The sequence below is a fragment of the Schistocerca serialis genome, chromosome 2, assembly GCF_023864345.2.
Source record: "Schistocerca serialis cubense isolate TAMUIC-IGC-003099 chromosome 2, iqSchSeri2.2, whole genome shotgun sequence".
Lineage (NCBI taxonomy): Eukaryota > Metazoa > Arthropoda > Insecta > Orthoptera > Acrididae > Schistocerca > Schistocerca serialis.
The window spans coordinates 569,066,676-569,083,184 of record NC_064639.1 but is presented as its reverse complement, the minus strand read 5'-3'; the positions used below and the strand labels follow the sequence as shown (position 1 = coordinate 569,083,184).

At 41.3% G+C, this 16,509-nt stretch overlaps 1 protein-coding gene across 10 annotated transcripts in view; it reads right to left on the bottom strand.

The window, feature by feature from the left end:
- LOC126457568 (nuclear receptor coactivator 7) overlaps window positions 1-16,509 on the bottom strand; it is a 799,075-nt gene that overhangs the window by 212,969 nt on the left and 569,597 nt on the right. For 9 of the 10 annotated variants that reach the window (XM_050093982.1, XM_050093983.1, XM_050093984.1 and 6 more), the window contains 3 exons: window positions 12,361-12,609; window positions 3,757-3,902; window positions 22-135 (listed from right to left, as the gene is read on the bottom strand). In XM_050093982.1, the coding sequence (XP_049949939.1) occupies window positions 22-135; window positions 3,757-3,902; window positions 12,361-12,609 (509 nt within the window). The remainder of the gene's footprint in view (window positions 1-21; window positions 136-3,756; window positions 3,903-12,360; window positions 12,610-16,509) is intronic. The other variant, XM_050093986.1, reaches the window with a different exon arrangement.

Sequence of the window (16,509 nt, the reverse complement as noted above, 5' to 3'; positions counted from 1 at the left end):
GTGATCTTGCTTGTCGCTTACCCCACGGTGTCTGGCAGGGCTGGGGTTGGAGGGGGAGGGCCAGGACCAGGGGATTTGCTACTCTCCTCGCTGGGGGTCTTGAAGAGCCCAAAATCCACCAGGTTGATGGGGGAGCTGGGTGGTGAATCAGTGACATAATTCCACTGGTATTTTACATATGTACAACCTCAATATTTACAGAAATTAAAGCTGACAGCCTATTCTGAAAATATCACTGTTCCATTGTTTTTAGACCATAAAATTTACTAAATTACATTTTATAAATTTTATTTGCATCATCTTCTTTAGCTATAATCATTTCTTTCATTTTTATGTACTGAAGCCCTTCAATATTAGCAAAATCTTGATTTGGATCTTTAGCCTTTTGTCTTTAAAAAATGGCTCAGAAAGCAATCACATTTTTACACACACACACACACACACACACACACACACACACACACACACACACACAGAGAGAGAGAGAGAGAGAGAGAGAGAGAGAGAGAGAGAGAGAGAGGGAGGGAGGGGGGGGGTGCTTGCTCAGACTGACAGACACAGGAGAATGAGCAAGGATGTGTGTACCTTCATCCGTGTAAGTTATCTCCATGTTTTGCATTGGTCTCATCCCCCTTTAGCAACCATGCTCTTACAGTAGCTAAACAATAGCCCTACATACTTTTCTTTCAGACCTGCTTAATCTTCAGTATTGCTAAAGACCTCACCTTAGAAGTTGCAATCTGTGGTTGCAGTTCATGTTTCCACCAATGTCTCATTGAATTCTGAACTTGTCAGTTCTTAACGCAAACTCCCCCCCCCCCCCCCCCACTCGCCCCCCCCCCCCCCCATCCTTGATCTATCTATTCATTGCCTCTGTAAATGACTACTCCCAACAACTGCTCTCTATTTAAAACCCTCCACTTCTCACTCCCCTCTATTTGCTCACACACTCACTGGAATTCTCCTTTACGCCAGCTGTAAACTTCAACAGGATGCATCACACCACATCTTTATGTTATCCACCCTGTTGCTCAAATACTTCAAGAGTGGTGCCCTTCTTCCCGTCTCTCAAAAACACCAACCAGGACTTCACTCTTAACAAACCTGCCCCTACTAACCAAGAAGCTTAGCCTGACCTTGCCTTCCAGCTTAACCTCTCACTTCCAGCTAATATCTAATCTGAGACCAAACATAGCAATATTCAAGTTCCAGCAGCTCACTGTATCGGCCCAAATCCCGTCCAGAGCTTGTAGTCCAAATCTGTCTCTGATCCAGGGTTTTCGTTCTTTCGAAATGCCTAACCTTCAGATCCACAATGAAATTCTATCACACTGCCCTAATCACTCATCCTTAAACTCAACTGGAGAAACCACTTCACAATCCAGTCCTAACCCACAACCAAAAGAGCAAGGATGTAACTTTACCTGGAGCAGTATTGTCCAAGTCCCAAGGTGATCCTCCTCCTATTATCTCCAGACATTCCCACTTCCAGTATCTACATATGACTACAGTGTGCCACCAAGCTCATTGGGTTGTTTACAAATTACCATTTAACTGCATGGTTTTTTTTTTATTGGACTGACTATCAAGAAACTAGGAGAGTGCACTGGATAGACAAAAAAAGCTGGTCACTTGAAGGGGGGGGGGGGGGGGGGGGGGGGGGAGGACATGTAATATCAAACTGCTAAGCATATTCTACAGGAGGGCTCTATGGACCCAACTGCCTGCATCACCTCATGGGCAATTTTGATCCTCCCACCTAATATTAGGCTTCCTGAAATCCTGATTAGTAACTTGCTCTCTGACTTATTCTCATAACAGGCTAATCTCCTGGACTAAAACGTATTAACATGCAATACCGCCACTACTTTTATTACTATTTCATATATTATTGATTTAAACACACTTTCCCTTTCTTTATTCCTTTCTTATATACGTTTACCTGCCCATTCTTTGTCACCCCCTCCTTCCCTCCCAGCCTCTGTCCTTTTCAGGTTTTAACCCTATTATTCCATTTCAATTATGGTTTCTCTGGAATCAGCTGCCACAGTGTTTACCAGTATACAATCTTCAGTTTCCTCTGACCATGTTCCCACCTTCATCACTTCTTTCCCCTGCCCTCCTCATCCTGGAATTGGAGTGATCTCTCTCTCTCTCTCTCTCTCTCTCTCTCTCTCTCTCTCATACACACACACACACACACACACACACACACACACACACACACACACACACGTACGTCTCAGTAGCACTGGATTTCTCGGGAGTGAAGTTAAGCACTGACCAACCATTCTGTTTCTTTTTTGATCATTTCCCACTTACCTTTGTTTCTTAAAAATACTTTCATAATAGTGAAAAAATATCTGTTTTACACAATTACCAAAACATACAAACAACACAGAGTAACATAACAACCTTCAGATAAAACAAATGTTGTGACATCGTTCCCATCACTGCAGGAACAGCTCAGCATAGCGTCAGTCTGACACACTCCCAGTTTGTAAACTTATTTGTGAGGTGCATATTGGGCAACTCTGAAACTTACCCATATTGTTGCACAGCAATGTTAACATACAATTGACACTGCCAGGAAAACAAATGCAAAGTAGAACCAAGCTGCACTGAATTAAAGCTTCAAGATACAAAGTAAAATTGGTGTTACTTTTGTCAACAGCAAGAACTATGAGTGAATGGAACACGTTTCTTTCCAACCAAGATGCAAAGCACGTACTTTAGAGTTGTGCAATGTTGCTCAGGTATTTTCAGTATAATTACTTTGTAATGAGCCACTGGAGATCACATTCCCCTTATACAAAAATACTTGGAACATATCCCAAGAGCTACCAAATGCGTGTGCGTGTTTTTTATGATTTCACAATCATCTGAGAAACAAGATGTCTTCCCAACGCTTTAGTGGGCTTGAGGGCTCCATGCTGCAAAATGTCACTCCAGGCATCAGGTTTTAAGGGCATACTACACACCACAAAGCAGGTGTTTATAATTGAGTTACTGGTGGGTGTACATTTGTAACACTAGAAAATAACACCCTCAAGTAACAGCACAGTATATTTGTAAGTGCAGGTCTCCAGATACATTTGTTTTCAGCTGTCAAACCAACACTCTTGTCACTTTTTCCACCCTTTGCTTTTTTTATACACAGCATGTTCCTCTAAATTTATTATATTTGACTTGTTCGCACAGTTGGCTTTAGGAATGAGTGTATATTAGCTCATTGTACGTATGGTCAATTCACAATATGATGTGTTTTCAAATATACAATCTAGTGGAAAGATTACACAGTACACACACTAGATAGTGAAAATAACATGTCTAACTACATATCAAAGCTCCTGGCTACGCAAACAATAATAAATGAATAGGAAGGCAGGAGTGTATTTTTAACGCAGAAACTTAATTTCTCCGACAGTTAAGCTCAGCACTGAGCTATTTGTTTAATCACATCACCATCAGACATAAGTTGATTAGGTTCTGAACACAAATATCACTGTAAGGAGAAATCATTTTAAATTGAGTTGCTGAATACTGATAATTTTTGAAGCTCAAAACATTTGTTCTTTATGGATATGATTCTAAATAATAAAATAGATCTAACACTATTTTCAAAAGGCAGAAAACTCTCATATGGTTAAACGTTAACAGAACAGACTAGAAATCCATGCAATAATTTGAAATAAGACGATCAGTACCATAAATGCCAAATTATCAATCATTAATTTAAGTACTCTTAATCATTACCTTGAAAACACTTTGGAAAACATTGATGAGTGCTGCTGTGCATCTACAGCGGAAGGTGTTGGTAGTCCCACCAGAGGATCTTTATCATCTTTTTCACCAGTTATTCCTTCCATCCACGAAAGTGGGTATGACAGCCTTTTCAGCATCTATATGTTATGTAAATATTAGTAATTCTTTGAACTTTGAAACTAATTATTGCATCTTTGAAATGAAAATAAACAAATAAATCAAATAAAAGGTAAAAGAGGTATATAAAGGCTGTATTACTGCTCAAATCTGAGGACTCAAATGACTATGTAACACTAACATTTTAATACAAGTAAAAGTAATGGCTAATTAGATGAAATGCAGGTATTAACTTCAATCTATACATCACAGATACAGTGAATAAGTGAAATGACATGTGATGTATACAAAAACAGCAACAAACAAAAATCTGGAGGGGTTGAGAAAGATGTGAAAAAGTTGACGTATAGGAAAGAACAGTGCAAAACTATAAAGGATAAGTACTATGAAAAACAATAAAAAATATTGAAAAATCTTGTAATCACTGCCTGAACTCATTTAGCTAAAAAGAGAGCAGAATCAAAAAATGTCACAAGTACGTATGGTTTCCAACATTGCTTTCTCTCAAGGGTAAAATTTATAAGCTATTGAAAAATACATCTGTATTTCTCCATAGAGCCATCTTCTGGAGGATATTGGGACAACAGCTGTTACGGAATGTTAAGTGTAGAAAGGATAACACCATCAGCTAGACTTACTAGTTTTGTTCACATGCATTTAGGCCCATGGATACAGCAAACATGTCATTTACAATCCTGTATAAAACACGACAATTTCTAGTTAGTTATACAAGTAATCAGATATTAACAAGGGAAACTCCAGGTAGGAATATCAAGAATGTAGTACAAGATAGACTGCTACTTACCTTGAAGAAGACATATCAAGACACAGATGGGCACAATTAAAAGACACTTACACAAAGCTTTCACCCATAACCTTAATCAGCAAAAGAGAAACAGAAGCCATTCATACACATAAGGGAGCACATCTTGAGCACACATGATTGCCACTCTGCTGCCTCGGGATATAATGCATCTATCACGCGGGATGGAAGCAGCTACCTGGAGGGGGCATGGATGGGAGAGGGGACATGGATAGTAGTATACAGGGTGGGGGAGGAAGGAATGCTGTCTGGTGGAGTGTGCGCGGACTAGAATGCCAACATGCGCAGCATCAGGAGGCTGTGGGGCAGGGAGCTGCGGAAAAAAGGAGCAAAAAAAGGGGAGGAGCAGGGAAAGACGTGCGAGTACATTGGCAGAGGGCAGCAAACAAAGAGTGTGGGAGACAGGAATGGGGAAGGGATAATGGGACAGACCGGGTGGAAACTGTTGGGTGAAGCGTGTGGGGACAGTGTGTTACTGCAAGTTGAAGCCGGGATAGTTACGGGAACGGAGAATGTGTTGTAAGGATAACTCTCATCTGCACAGTTCAGAAAAACTGGCGGTAGAGGGGAGTGTGCAGATGGCTTGGGCAGGGAAGCAGCCATTGAAATCAAGCATGTTATGTTCAGTTGCATGTTGTGCCACAGTGTGGTCTACTTTGCCCTCGGCCACAGTCTGGCACTGACGGTTCATCATTGTGGACAGCTGGTTGGTAATTATACCAATATAAAAAGCTGTGGAATGATTATAGTAGAACTGGTAAATGACATGGCTGCTTTCACAGGTGGCCAGGCCCCTGATAGGGTAGTATAAACCTGCGGCAGGACGAACAAGAAGTGCTGGGTGGGTGGATTGGTCAGGTGGTACAAAAGGGCTTTCCACGGGGATATGATTCTTACAGCAGAGGGTTTGGATTGGAAGTGGCATAGGGACAGACTAGGATGTTGTGAAGGTTGGGTGAGCAATGGATCACCACTTTGGGAGCGGTGGGACAGGTCTCATAGAGGCTGTCCCTCATTCCAGGTAATGATGATAGGCAATCTAAGCCCTGGCAAGGGATGTGGTTCAGTTGTTCCAGTCTGGGTTGGTAACGGGTGATTAAGGGGCACTCCTTTGTGGCTGGTTCTTGATTGATTGATTGATTGATTGAGTGGTGTATGGGTCTAAACAGCAAGGTCGTCAGTCCCGTGATTCCAGAGTTACACATGGAAGAGAGAGGGTCCGCTAAAAGTGAAGAGGATTCAAACTATATAATGAGGAAGTTAAAACACACACACTAGAAGGTATAAAAGGGTAGTCCAAATCTAAAAATGGGGAAAACAGAGGGATAAAAGAGCAGTCTTTGCAAGGTGGAGTGGCTGTGGGTCCCACACTGAGGAAACTGGAAGAGAGGCCCCAACCACAACCACCCTATCCCTGCTCCAGGAGTAAAGCAAAACCTTATATCTGAAAATAATAACCACTTTCACAGAGGAAACAAAGGACCAGTTCAACCATCCGTGAATCGTGCGCCAATATTGAACTTAAGGAATCTGGAAGACAATACTTTGGACGAAGAGCTAAAAAGAAGGAAATTCCACCAAGATGTAGGATACCGTCAGTCTGTCTCCACAACCACATTGTGGGGATGGTTTGTTACAGAAGAGGAAACAATGAGTGAGCCTTGTATGACCAATGCAAGAACGGCATAGGACAATGGACCCCATATGTCATTCCACTTTTGGGCAAAGTGAGATTTGACATAGATCCACACATCCACAGCTGGGTCATGAAAGGGAATGAAGGGCAAGTTCTGCTTATCTAGCTAAATGATCAGCCAGTTCATTTCCTAGGATACCCACATGACTTGGAACCCAGAAAAGGACAACTGAGCATGTGGCATGCCAATCATCTTAGAACCATCAGCATAGAAGACAGTGGCACCTGGAAACTCCTTAACATGGCACATAGAAGATGCCAGAAAACCATAGGGACAATGAAGAAGAACATGTGGCACATTCCACTGAGGGGAGATAGAGATCCCGACAGTGGGAAGTGAGACGCATTCCAACCGGGAATCCCACCCATGAGCAGGAGGGAGGCATCCCTCATTTGCAAACAAGTCAGGGAATTGGTGAATGGCGATTGCGTAGGAAAGCAGGAGTTGGTTCCATCGTATTGGTAAAGGGGGGATTCCCCGCCTCTGCAATGAGACTCAGTGGGACTAGTGCTAAAGGCACCAATAGCCAGACACAATGGTGAAAACGGTCAAGTGGTAGCAGAGTGGAAGGAGCCACTGAGCCATAAACCTGACGACTGTAATCTAGTCTGGACAGGACCAGATAATTGTAAATATGGAGAAGAGTGGCACGGTCTGCATCCCAACACATCTGGTCCAGGAGGCGGAGAGCATTGCACTTCCTCATGCATGTAGTCTTTAGGTGGTGAACATGGGGCAGCCACGTCAGCTTTTGATCACAAATAAGGCACAAGAAATGCAACTTTGCTACAACATTGAGGCGCTGGTCACCTAAATAAAGTTCTGGACTGGGGTGTATTGTGGGTTGATGACAAAAATGCATAACCAGCATTTTTTGAGGGAGAAAACTGGAAGCCATGGGAGAGGGCCTACGCAGAGGCCTGTAGGATGGCACCGTGGAGCTGCCGCTCAGCAGATGCTACCGAGTGGAAGCTAAACCAGATGCAAAAACCGTCGACATGCAACACCGGGGTAACAACAGGCCCAACAGAGGTCACAAGCCCACTGATCCCTATGATGAAGAGTGTGACACTTAGCACAGAACTCTGTGGGATACCGTTCTCCTGAATCCGAGGAGCATTGAGTGAAGTGCCAACTTGAACCCGGAAGAGCTGGGGAGGTGATAACTCATGGATAAGAACTGGAAGGGGGCCACGGAAGCCCCAGTCATGGAGGATAACTAAAATGTGATGCTGCCAAGCTGTGTCAAACGCCTTATGTAGGTAAAAAAAGAAGACCGCGACAAGGTGTTGGCAGTTAGTAAAAGCCTATTGGATAGCTGTTTCCAACCTGAGTAAATGGTCAGTTGAAGATCGTCCTTTCTGGATGCCACACTGATACAGGGAGAAAAATCTGAAGCTAACCATCCTTGCAAGTAGTTTACGAAGTACATTTGTCAGGGTAATCGTGTGGTAGCTGTTGAGAAACGTTGGGTTCTTCCCGGGTTTAAGAACAGGGATAACTATACTGTCTCACAATTGTGACGGGAAAATACCTGTGAGCCAAACACGGTTGAAGACCCTGAGGAGATGATGTCTCTGGGTAATGTCAACGTGTCCGACCATCTGGTTGTGGAAGGAACAGGGGCTTGGGGCCTTATTACGAGAAGAGGTACGAGCCTACAAGAACTCCCATCCAATTAAGGGTGAATAGGGTTCAGCAAGGTGTGGATTGAAACACAGAGGGATCTGTTCAACTCAGCATTTCTGCTGGAGAAAGGTAGCGGAACAGGAAGGGGACACCGATGCCATCACAAATCGTGTCACAATGTTTTCTGCACGGACCAGTGGATCAGCACACAGAGCACCTTTGAGGTTAAGACACTGGACAGTTGACAGATTGTTGCGGAGCTTGGACCAAACCTGCGATGAAGCGGCATACGTCCCCAGGGAGGAAACATAGTGCTTCCAGCATTCCTATTTACTCTGCTTAGTGAGGTATTGAGCCTTAGCACAGAGATGCTTCAAAGCGAGGTGGTTGGTCTGTGAAGGGTGTCGAACTGCAGAAGCACCTGTTGGCAGTCCTGGACAGAGACTGATACATTCTTGGTCCACCATGGTACCGGTTGACGATGGGGGTGGGGCCTGTGGATAGGGGACAGCAGTGCCAGCCACATGAAGAATAGTAGCACGACCACATCAATGCAATTTGAAAGGGAGTTCTCAAAGTGCACAGGAGACGTAAAGGCCCACTGGCCCTGCAGAATGCCCAATGGGAGGGCCTGTCTGCCTGGCAGCAGCAGGACAACAATAGAATCACTGGAAAGTGCTCACTGTCACAAATATCATCATGGGATGACCGACATAGGGAAGCCATGAGAGCATGGGAGGAGATCTCGATATCGACAGCAGTAAGTGGGTAGTTAAATCTGCATTGAGGGAAGACAATCTAAGCCTGTAATAAGTTGGTCAATTAGGAAACCCCTAACTGCTGAAGTGGCACTCTCCCACAGTGGTTCATAGACTTGAAGTTCCCAAGGAGGAAAAACAGTGGTGTGAGTTGCTGCATTAAGGTAGACAGTTCAACATAAGGAAATGGCCTACCTGGAGAGGGGTAATTGCCAGAGTCATTCACACTCTTACCACTGTTGCTTCTAATTTGGTATGAAGGGACATCCAGTCACTACTGACATCAGAGTGAACCGAAGTGCAGACCCTGCCAGTTGCTACCCTGGGGCCGGCGCAGTTCCGACAAAATGGCTGGTAACCACCAAATGTTGGAGAGTGGTCATCACAAAAGTGCATTTCTGGAAGAGCAAGACAGAACGCAGAATAGGAGGAAGCAAGATGTTGTATTTCCGGTAGATGATAATAGTATCCATGGCAATTCCACTGGGTGATTGTGTGTCAAGTCACTCGGTCAGTGGTCATCACCGACAAGGAACAAGGATAGGGTGAAATCAATAAATAAAACAGTGCGGGGGGCAGGGAGGGGGGCAGAGGGGTGTGGAGGGGTGTTGCTGTGGGGAGGGGGCGGCCCTTGTCTTGGAACTTACGTTTCTTCTTCTTCTCCTCTTTTGGAGGTGGAGGAGGGCAGGGCACAGAGGGAGTGAAGGCATCTGCAAGATCCAGAACCAAAAGAGACCGGGCGACCTCGAGGCGCACAGATGATGCATCTTGTGGCCTGACTGTGTTAGTGAGCTTCCAGCCTGAGAGACAGCAGGGAGAGGTGTTGCAGGGCGAGAGCCCCATCACCAGCAGGTGTCTAAGAAGGAGGCACTTCTTCAGCCAGGGAGAGGGAGTGGCTCCCAGTGTGGAAGTCATGAGAACTGCAGGGGAGGGGGCAGGAGAGGGGGATAGGGATGGGGTAAGGAAGAGGTATGAGGGAGAAAGGATGTAAGAAAGGCAAAAGTTGAAGAAAGTGACACAGGATGGAGTGTCTCATATTTTTGGCAAGCCTCAGCATGAGACAGGCGATCCAGGGACTTGTACTCTTGGACCTTCTTTACTCTCTTGTAAGCTGGGCAATCTGGTGAGCAAGGGGAGTGGCAGTCATGACAATTGACACACACAGGTGCTGAGCAGGGAGTTCTTGTCACTGCAAATACAGTGGCCAGGCAGTACGGGAGGGATTTTTTGGTGTGAAAGGGATGTCTGCTTAACATGTCTTCCTTACATTAACTAGCAATCTATCTTTTCCTATATAGTTCATGTATTAACTACATTAGACTGAATCAATTCAAATTAGTTAAGTTCATGTAACACACATAAGAATATAACTAGTAAACATAGTGGACAGTGTTATCCTTATCACATGTATGATACATCTGTATGTATCTGAGTAAAGGTAATTTGAAATAGAAACCTTTGAATTAGTTTGTAACTTGTAGGATAGTGTAATGAGTAATGCAAGTAAACCTATGAGTAACAGATGATAGAATTTTCATGGCATACTGCACACGCCTTGCTTTGGAAAAGAAAATCCTTGAATGTTGCCCTAATTTAATACTCATACCACTGAGAAGATGAGTGAAACAGCCATTGATGTCAGTGATGCTGAGAAACAGCTGCAATCATTAAAACTGAACACAGCTTCAGGGTCCAATGGGACCCCTGTCAGATTTTGTACTGAAATTGCGTCCAAGTTGGCCCTTTTATTTATAATGTATTATAGATATCTCTAACAGGGATCAGTGGCCAGCAGTTGGAGGAAAGTACACTTCCAGAAAAAGGACAGCGAGCAAGGATAACAAGAAATGAACCACAAAACTACGATCCGATGTCTTTGACATCCATTTCTTGAAGAATTTTGGAACATATTCTGAGCTCAAGTGTAATTAAGTACCTAAAAGTGAATTACCTCCTCCACGCTAACTAGCATGTATTCCAAAAAACACTGATCATGTGAAACCCAGTTCACACTTTTCTCACATGACATACTGAAAGCCAAGGGTCAAGCCAGTCAGATAGATGCGGTATTCCTGTACCACATCTACGCTTCTTATCAAAAGTACATCATATGGTGGTATCAAGTATAATTTGTGACTGGTTTGAGGATTTTTTGATAGGGAAGATACAGCATGATATCTCGAACAGAGATTCATTGTCACATGTACAACTAACTTTTGGGCGCGCCCCAGGGAAATGTGTTGGAACTATTGCTAGTCACACTGTATATCAACAACCTTGTGGACAATATTAAGAGTGACATTGAACTTTCCACAGATGATGCATTTATTTAGTATGAGACACTGTCTGAAAGATGTTGCACAAATATTCACAAAAATCTCAATAAGATTTCAAAATGGTGTGAAAAATGTCAACATGTTTTAAATGTTCAGAAATGTAAAATTGGGCATATCACAAAATGAAAAAAATGTAGTACCCTATGGCTATAATATCACCAAGTCTCAGTTGGAGTCTGTCAATTCTTACAAATACCTGTGCATAACAATTTGTAGGGATATGAAATGGAATGATCGCACAGGCTGAGTCATAGGTAAAGCAGGTGATTACATTTCCCTAGTAATCGGTCTACAAAGAAGATTGCACACAATACACCCTTGCTACCAATCCTAGAATACTGCTCAATGAGCAGGACCCATACATTATAGGATGAACATGGGAATTAACAAGAACAAAGAAGGGTAGCATGAATTCTCACAGATTTGTTGAACAATCTTTACTGGCAGACACTTTAAGAAAGACACCTACAAAATCCTGGTTAGAAAGTTTCTATCACTAAATTTAAGTGATGAATCTAGGAATATATTTAAACCCCCCTATGTATTGTTCCTACAGAGAGAGTGACGACAAAGTTAGACTAATTACAGCTTGCAGACAGATGTTCAAATCATCACCCTTACTGCACACTATACGTGAATGGAACAGGAAAAGGCAGTAATAACTGTTACATCGGATTTTACCCTCTGCCATGCTCTTCACAGTGGTTTGCCTAGTATGGAAAAAAAATATGTAGACTATGTTATTAGTAGTATAGAAGTGACTGATGTTACCTCTTCAGCACTCCAGACTGATTTCACAACCACAGATCTGTTCTTCGTTGAAGTGGGACGGAAACACATTGAGAGAGGTAAGAAATAGTGTACTGACGCATTTAAGCAGTGATTATTTCAACACTCCATTTGCCAACAGAATGAGAATAAACCTAATACATGGTACAATGGGAAGGACCTTTTGCCATGCTTTTCAGTGTAGGAACATAAGTGCAGATAGAGATGTAGAAAGAGTATGGAGAAACGAGTGTAGGCTTGTATTTCAGAACACTTGTTAAGAGATCCACAGGAGGTACATAGATGTAATAGGGAGGTAAGGTTGAAAAACCAAGCACCAGACCAATGACAGATCAAAAATAAAAATTTTTGAAGTACAGTTTCAGCCACAAAGTCCTCAGTAGCATATAGATGATTAAAGATATTGTTTATAGATATACTTTGTTCAACACTGATGAACTACATACCTTATTCTTTCTGCTCTCTTGTTTCTCTGGATCTTCACTTTTTTGACTACCTTCTTCACCTTTATCACTGCCTGAATCCCCCTCTTGATTTGAATCAAGACTGAAGGACACTGATGAAGTTTTCTTCCTACCAGATTCATTAACAGGAGGAGAGTCTTGGGACATGTGAACATGAGTTGGACCTGACACAGTTCGAGGTGGTACCCATTCAGTCTTTGGTGCAAGAATTATGTCTGCATCGGAAAACACCTGCAAATGAATACATTACATAAATACATTTAATAAATATGAAAATGGAAATCAGAAGAAGAAGAAGAAGAAGAAGATATGGAAGAAAGGAAGGAAAGAAAGAAAGAAAGAACTCTGTTTTTCTAGATGACAGCAGTTTCATCACTTGCACGTCACGTCTCAACTGTGGTGGTTTCGTTTAGGTGAATAGGTGACTGATACATGCATGTACACTGTAGTATTATTGTTTCTGTCTGTGGTGCTAACAACACTGCAAGGGAGAGGGTGAAACCTTGTTTGCTATTTTGCCTCTCACTTTTGAAAAGCAACGAAGGGCACTGAGAATAATGTCTCCATCTGATGTAAGAATTGCCATCAAAGATATCACACGTCTTCACTCCATGAACCTATATGAAGAGTCTTTGATTTAACCCAGAACACTAGAGCAAAGTCTGGGAATCAGCAATTTTATGGCTCCATCTCCCAAATCATGATGGCCAAATCCTAGCAATGGAAATATTTTGAACACCAGGATTCTAACAAGTTACCTTCGATTTTAGTGGCACCATACTGTTGTGTTGTAGCAATCTTGATTATTGGACTCTGTAAAGTGAGTAGTCATAAAAATGCCTCACAGTCCCATTTAAAGTATAATTTGGAAAAATACAATAGGGGTAGAGGCATGCATCTAAGTTATTACAACTTCTGTCACCATTGTCAGGAAGGCCGTTAATGTAAGGCAATAATACTACTAAAATTAATGGGTGATTGTTTTCTCATTCTGCAAATGAGCAATATGTACTCATGAGTTTGATGATGCAGCTTATACGTAATGTCTGTGAGGAAAAAGAGTGTTGATTCAATTGTTATTCATCAATCCGTTGATGTTGGTTTCAATGTGTGCACTTTTAGTGGATTATTGTGAAAAATCATCTATCCTTTCATACAGCAAATCACAGGCAAGCTACACTTCGTCCTGTCTAGTCAATGAACTATCAAATTCTGCACGCAAACTAATAGACCACATAGTATGACTTGATTACATGAGATGTATTAGGAATGAAGAACACGAAATATTTTCCAACTCATTGGTGGATAGTCAGAATACACCATTTTCATGCACAAGACAGGCAATACTAAGTTTTTATTTTCAACACCTAAGTAGGCACCATATGAAAATTCCAAATTAATTATGTCTGTTTTATTATCATGCTGAATTTTAGTGGAGTAACATTTAGCTACAATATAAAGAAAGGTGAAACAACAAAAGAATTCATGAATCTCTCCACTGCACTATCCTTTATCCAAATCTACATGGGAAGTGCATGGAAACTAGAACTGTTGTATCGAGTCACACTGAAACAGCTGCAGTAGTCTTAGCAGCACTGAACACAGTTTACAAGAGATACAGAGTGATGCAGCCGACTATGAAGTAATTGAAGTAAATAATGGACCACAAGAAAGCAAAAACATTGTAGTGCTTAGGCATGCTAATTATTGCAACTGAGGAAACCGGTGATAATCTAGTATACAAGAAGATTATATTTCCCTACTTTGTGCGAATAAAAGTAAATGGTTATAGTATTAAATGAAAAGTAGCCTTGATCCAGCAATCCTCAGGTCTGTTCATTGGTCCATTATGTTAATATGAGATAAATAATGCCCAAGAAATATTTTCCTGACCAGGACCCGCATAAAACAACAATATTATCATCTTTGATCAATCAAACAATTTCCACTAAATGTTAGCTTAAAGCGACACTAGCTCAATTAACAAATCTTCCAATATTGCTTACAACACTATCATACACCGAATACGGATTTCACAGTTCAGTCACTGCATGGCAGACAAATGTACACATTCCAGAACTCCGCGATCCTTACTACTGAGATTTCACTTAATTTTATCAGATTACAAGTCGTGTATCAGCATTCTATTAGCTCCTATTGAAGTGCTTATTTATACTCTTATTCTGCTACGCTGTAACCTATATGAGGATTCTAATAAAAATGAAAAAGCAAAAACATTTCCCAAGTTCCAACACTAACAAATTTAGCAATCAAATGCCTCTATGTCTCAATCATGGCACCAAATAATTCAATAGATAATGTCCTATCAAGTAAGACAGAACAGAACAGACGCTCATTTTTCGATCGACAGAACACTCCATCTAACATAGGCAACAAGTGTTAAGAAGTGTCAGTTTATATGGCCCACAGTAGTTGAATGGTCTTTGACAATGTGTGTGCAATACCTGTAATGTTGAAATAGAACCCTGAATATCCATCACATTCATTATACATACCAGTTCCATGTACGTCACTTAACTTGCTCACTAACTGCCGCCGGAAATTTTATTTAAAATAAGCCGTTTATTTTTACAGACCTCGTATATGATATTTTATTAATTTTCATACCTAAGTATTTCTGATCACATTAGACACTAATACATTTTGGACTCCTCCTTTTGAATTGTCCTCTTGAAGTGTGCATCTAAAAACCATGAACGCAAATGATTGCACAACCATCCACATTTAGGTCAATTTTTCAGTCACCTCATGTGTTAGCAAGGGAGTATCTTTTCTTTATAAAAACAAACAAGCAAGCAAAGCAAGCAAATAAATACATAAACAAGCAGTAACTACTTGTAACCACCCAACATAGTACAACAGACAGATTGGCAGATGAGAAAAATGATAGTTCAGAATAAAATTAATGGGTATTGAGGCACTCAAGACAACACAGAATGAATAAGAGAAAATCAAAATGACACACAGAAAAATGAAAGAATAAAATTTAAAGTGTAATATTAAAACAATAATAATAATAATAATAATAATAATAATAATAATAATAAATTAAAGAAATTTCAGTAATGGCCGGACACCCATTGGAAATTCCTGCTCTGGAACAGTAATGATGTCAGCATCATACATATTCACAGCTCAGCTGAGACATGAGTGAGCTAAAAGCTTTCAATTTATAATTGGAAGCACTGCTACGTCCAAATGTAAAGAGTCAGTTCCAAATTACTTGCAAGGCTGTGTGGTGCAGGTGACAGTCCAATATTGCCAGATATGCAAGATAACATGTAGTTTAAGCCACCACCATTGTGGAAAAACTACACGCCTAAGTAACGCCACTTGAAATCTGTTAGGTCCATGCAAATCTTTCAAATAGTTACAAGGCACAGTATGCTTTTGAACTTCACATTGTGTTCTCGTAATGTTCAGGTGTCATTAGGAAACATGTTTTGCTCCACGGCAATCAGCAGCGAAGTTTCAGTTTCCAGTTACTTTGTTTTATGTATTGCAATTTGCCGAAGGAGTCCACACACTTCTCTATGGAAGTCAAAACGACTTACATCACTGCCATAATTCAATCCTAATATCTGAATGGACTGCTTTCAATAAAACTTTCCAATCTGACTTGATCGGAGTTGGAGGCATTTCTTGCTGCTGAACATAGTATCTCTTCAATCGAGTGACTATTTTTTTCAGCATCCCTTTTGCATGTTCATTTTCACGGACATGTTTCTACGTTATGTGGTCTACATAGCAATACACAAACACTATACTCTTGCAGAAACTTTGGGGCTTCATACTTCCATTCCAAAGGGTGCCAAGTTGTTTAAGCAAGCCAGGTAAATTTAAATATAGTACAATAAATTATTAAAAATCATAAACTTATCACTAATAATACAAAGAATAAAAATTCATTAACTAAAAATAAAAGGAAACTGGGGGGCCTGGGGGTGGGGGTGCAAGGGAGAATTTATACGAAAGGAACTGACAGGAAACTTAGTGAATGCAGACAAAGGAGTGCCACAGCAACATAAAATACTGAATATTATTTCCATCTGTGTGTTATATACAAATTCTAGTTGAAGGAAACCACTCATATGGATACTGTGCCAGTGA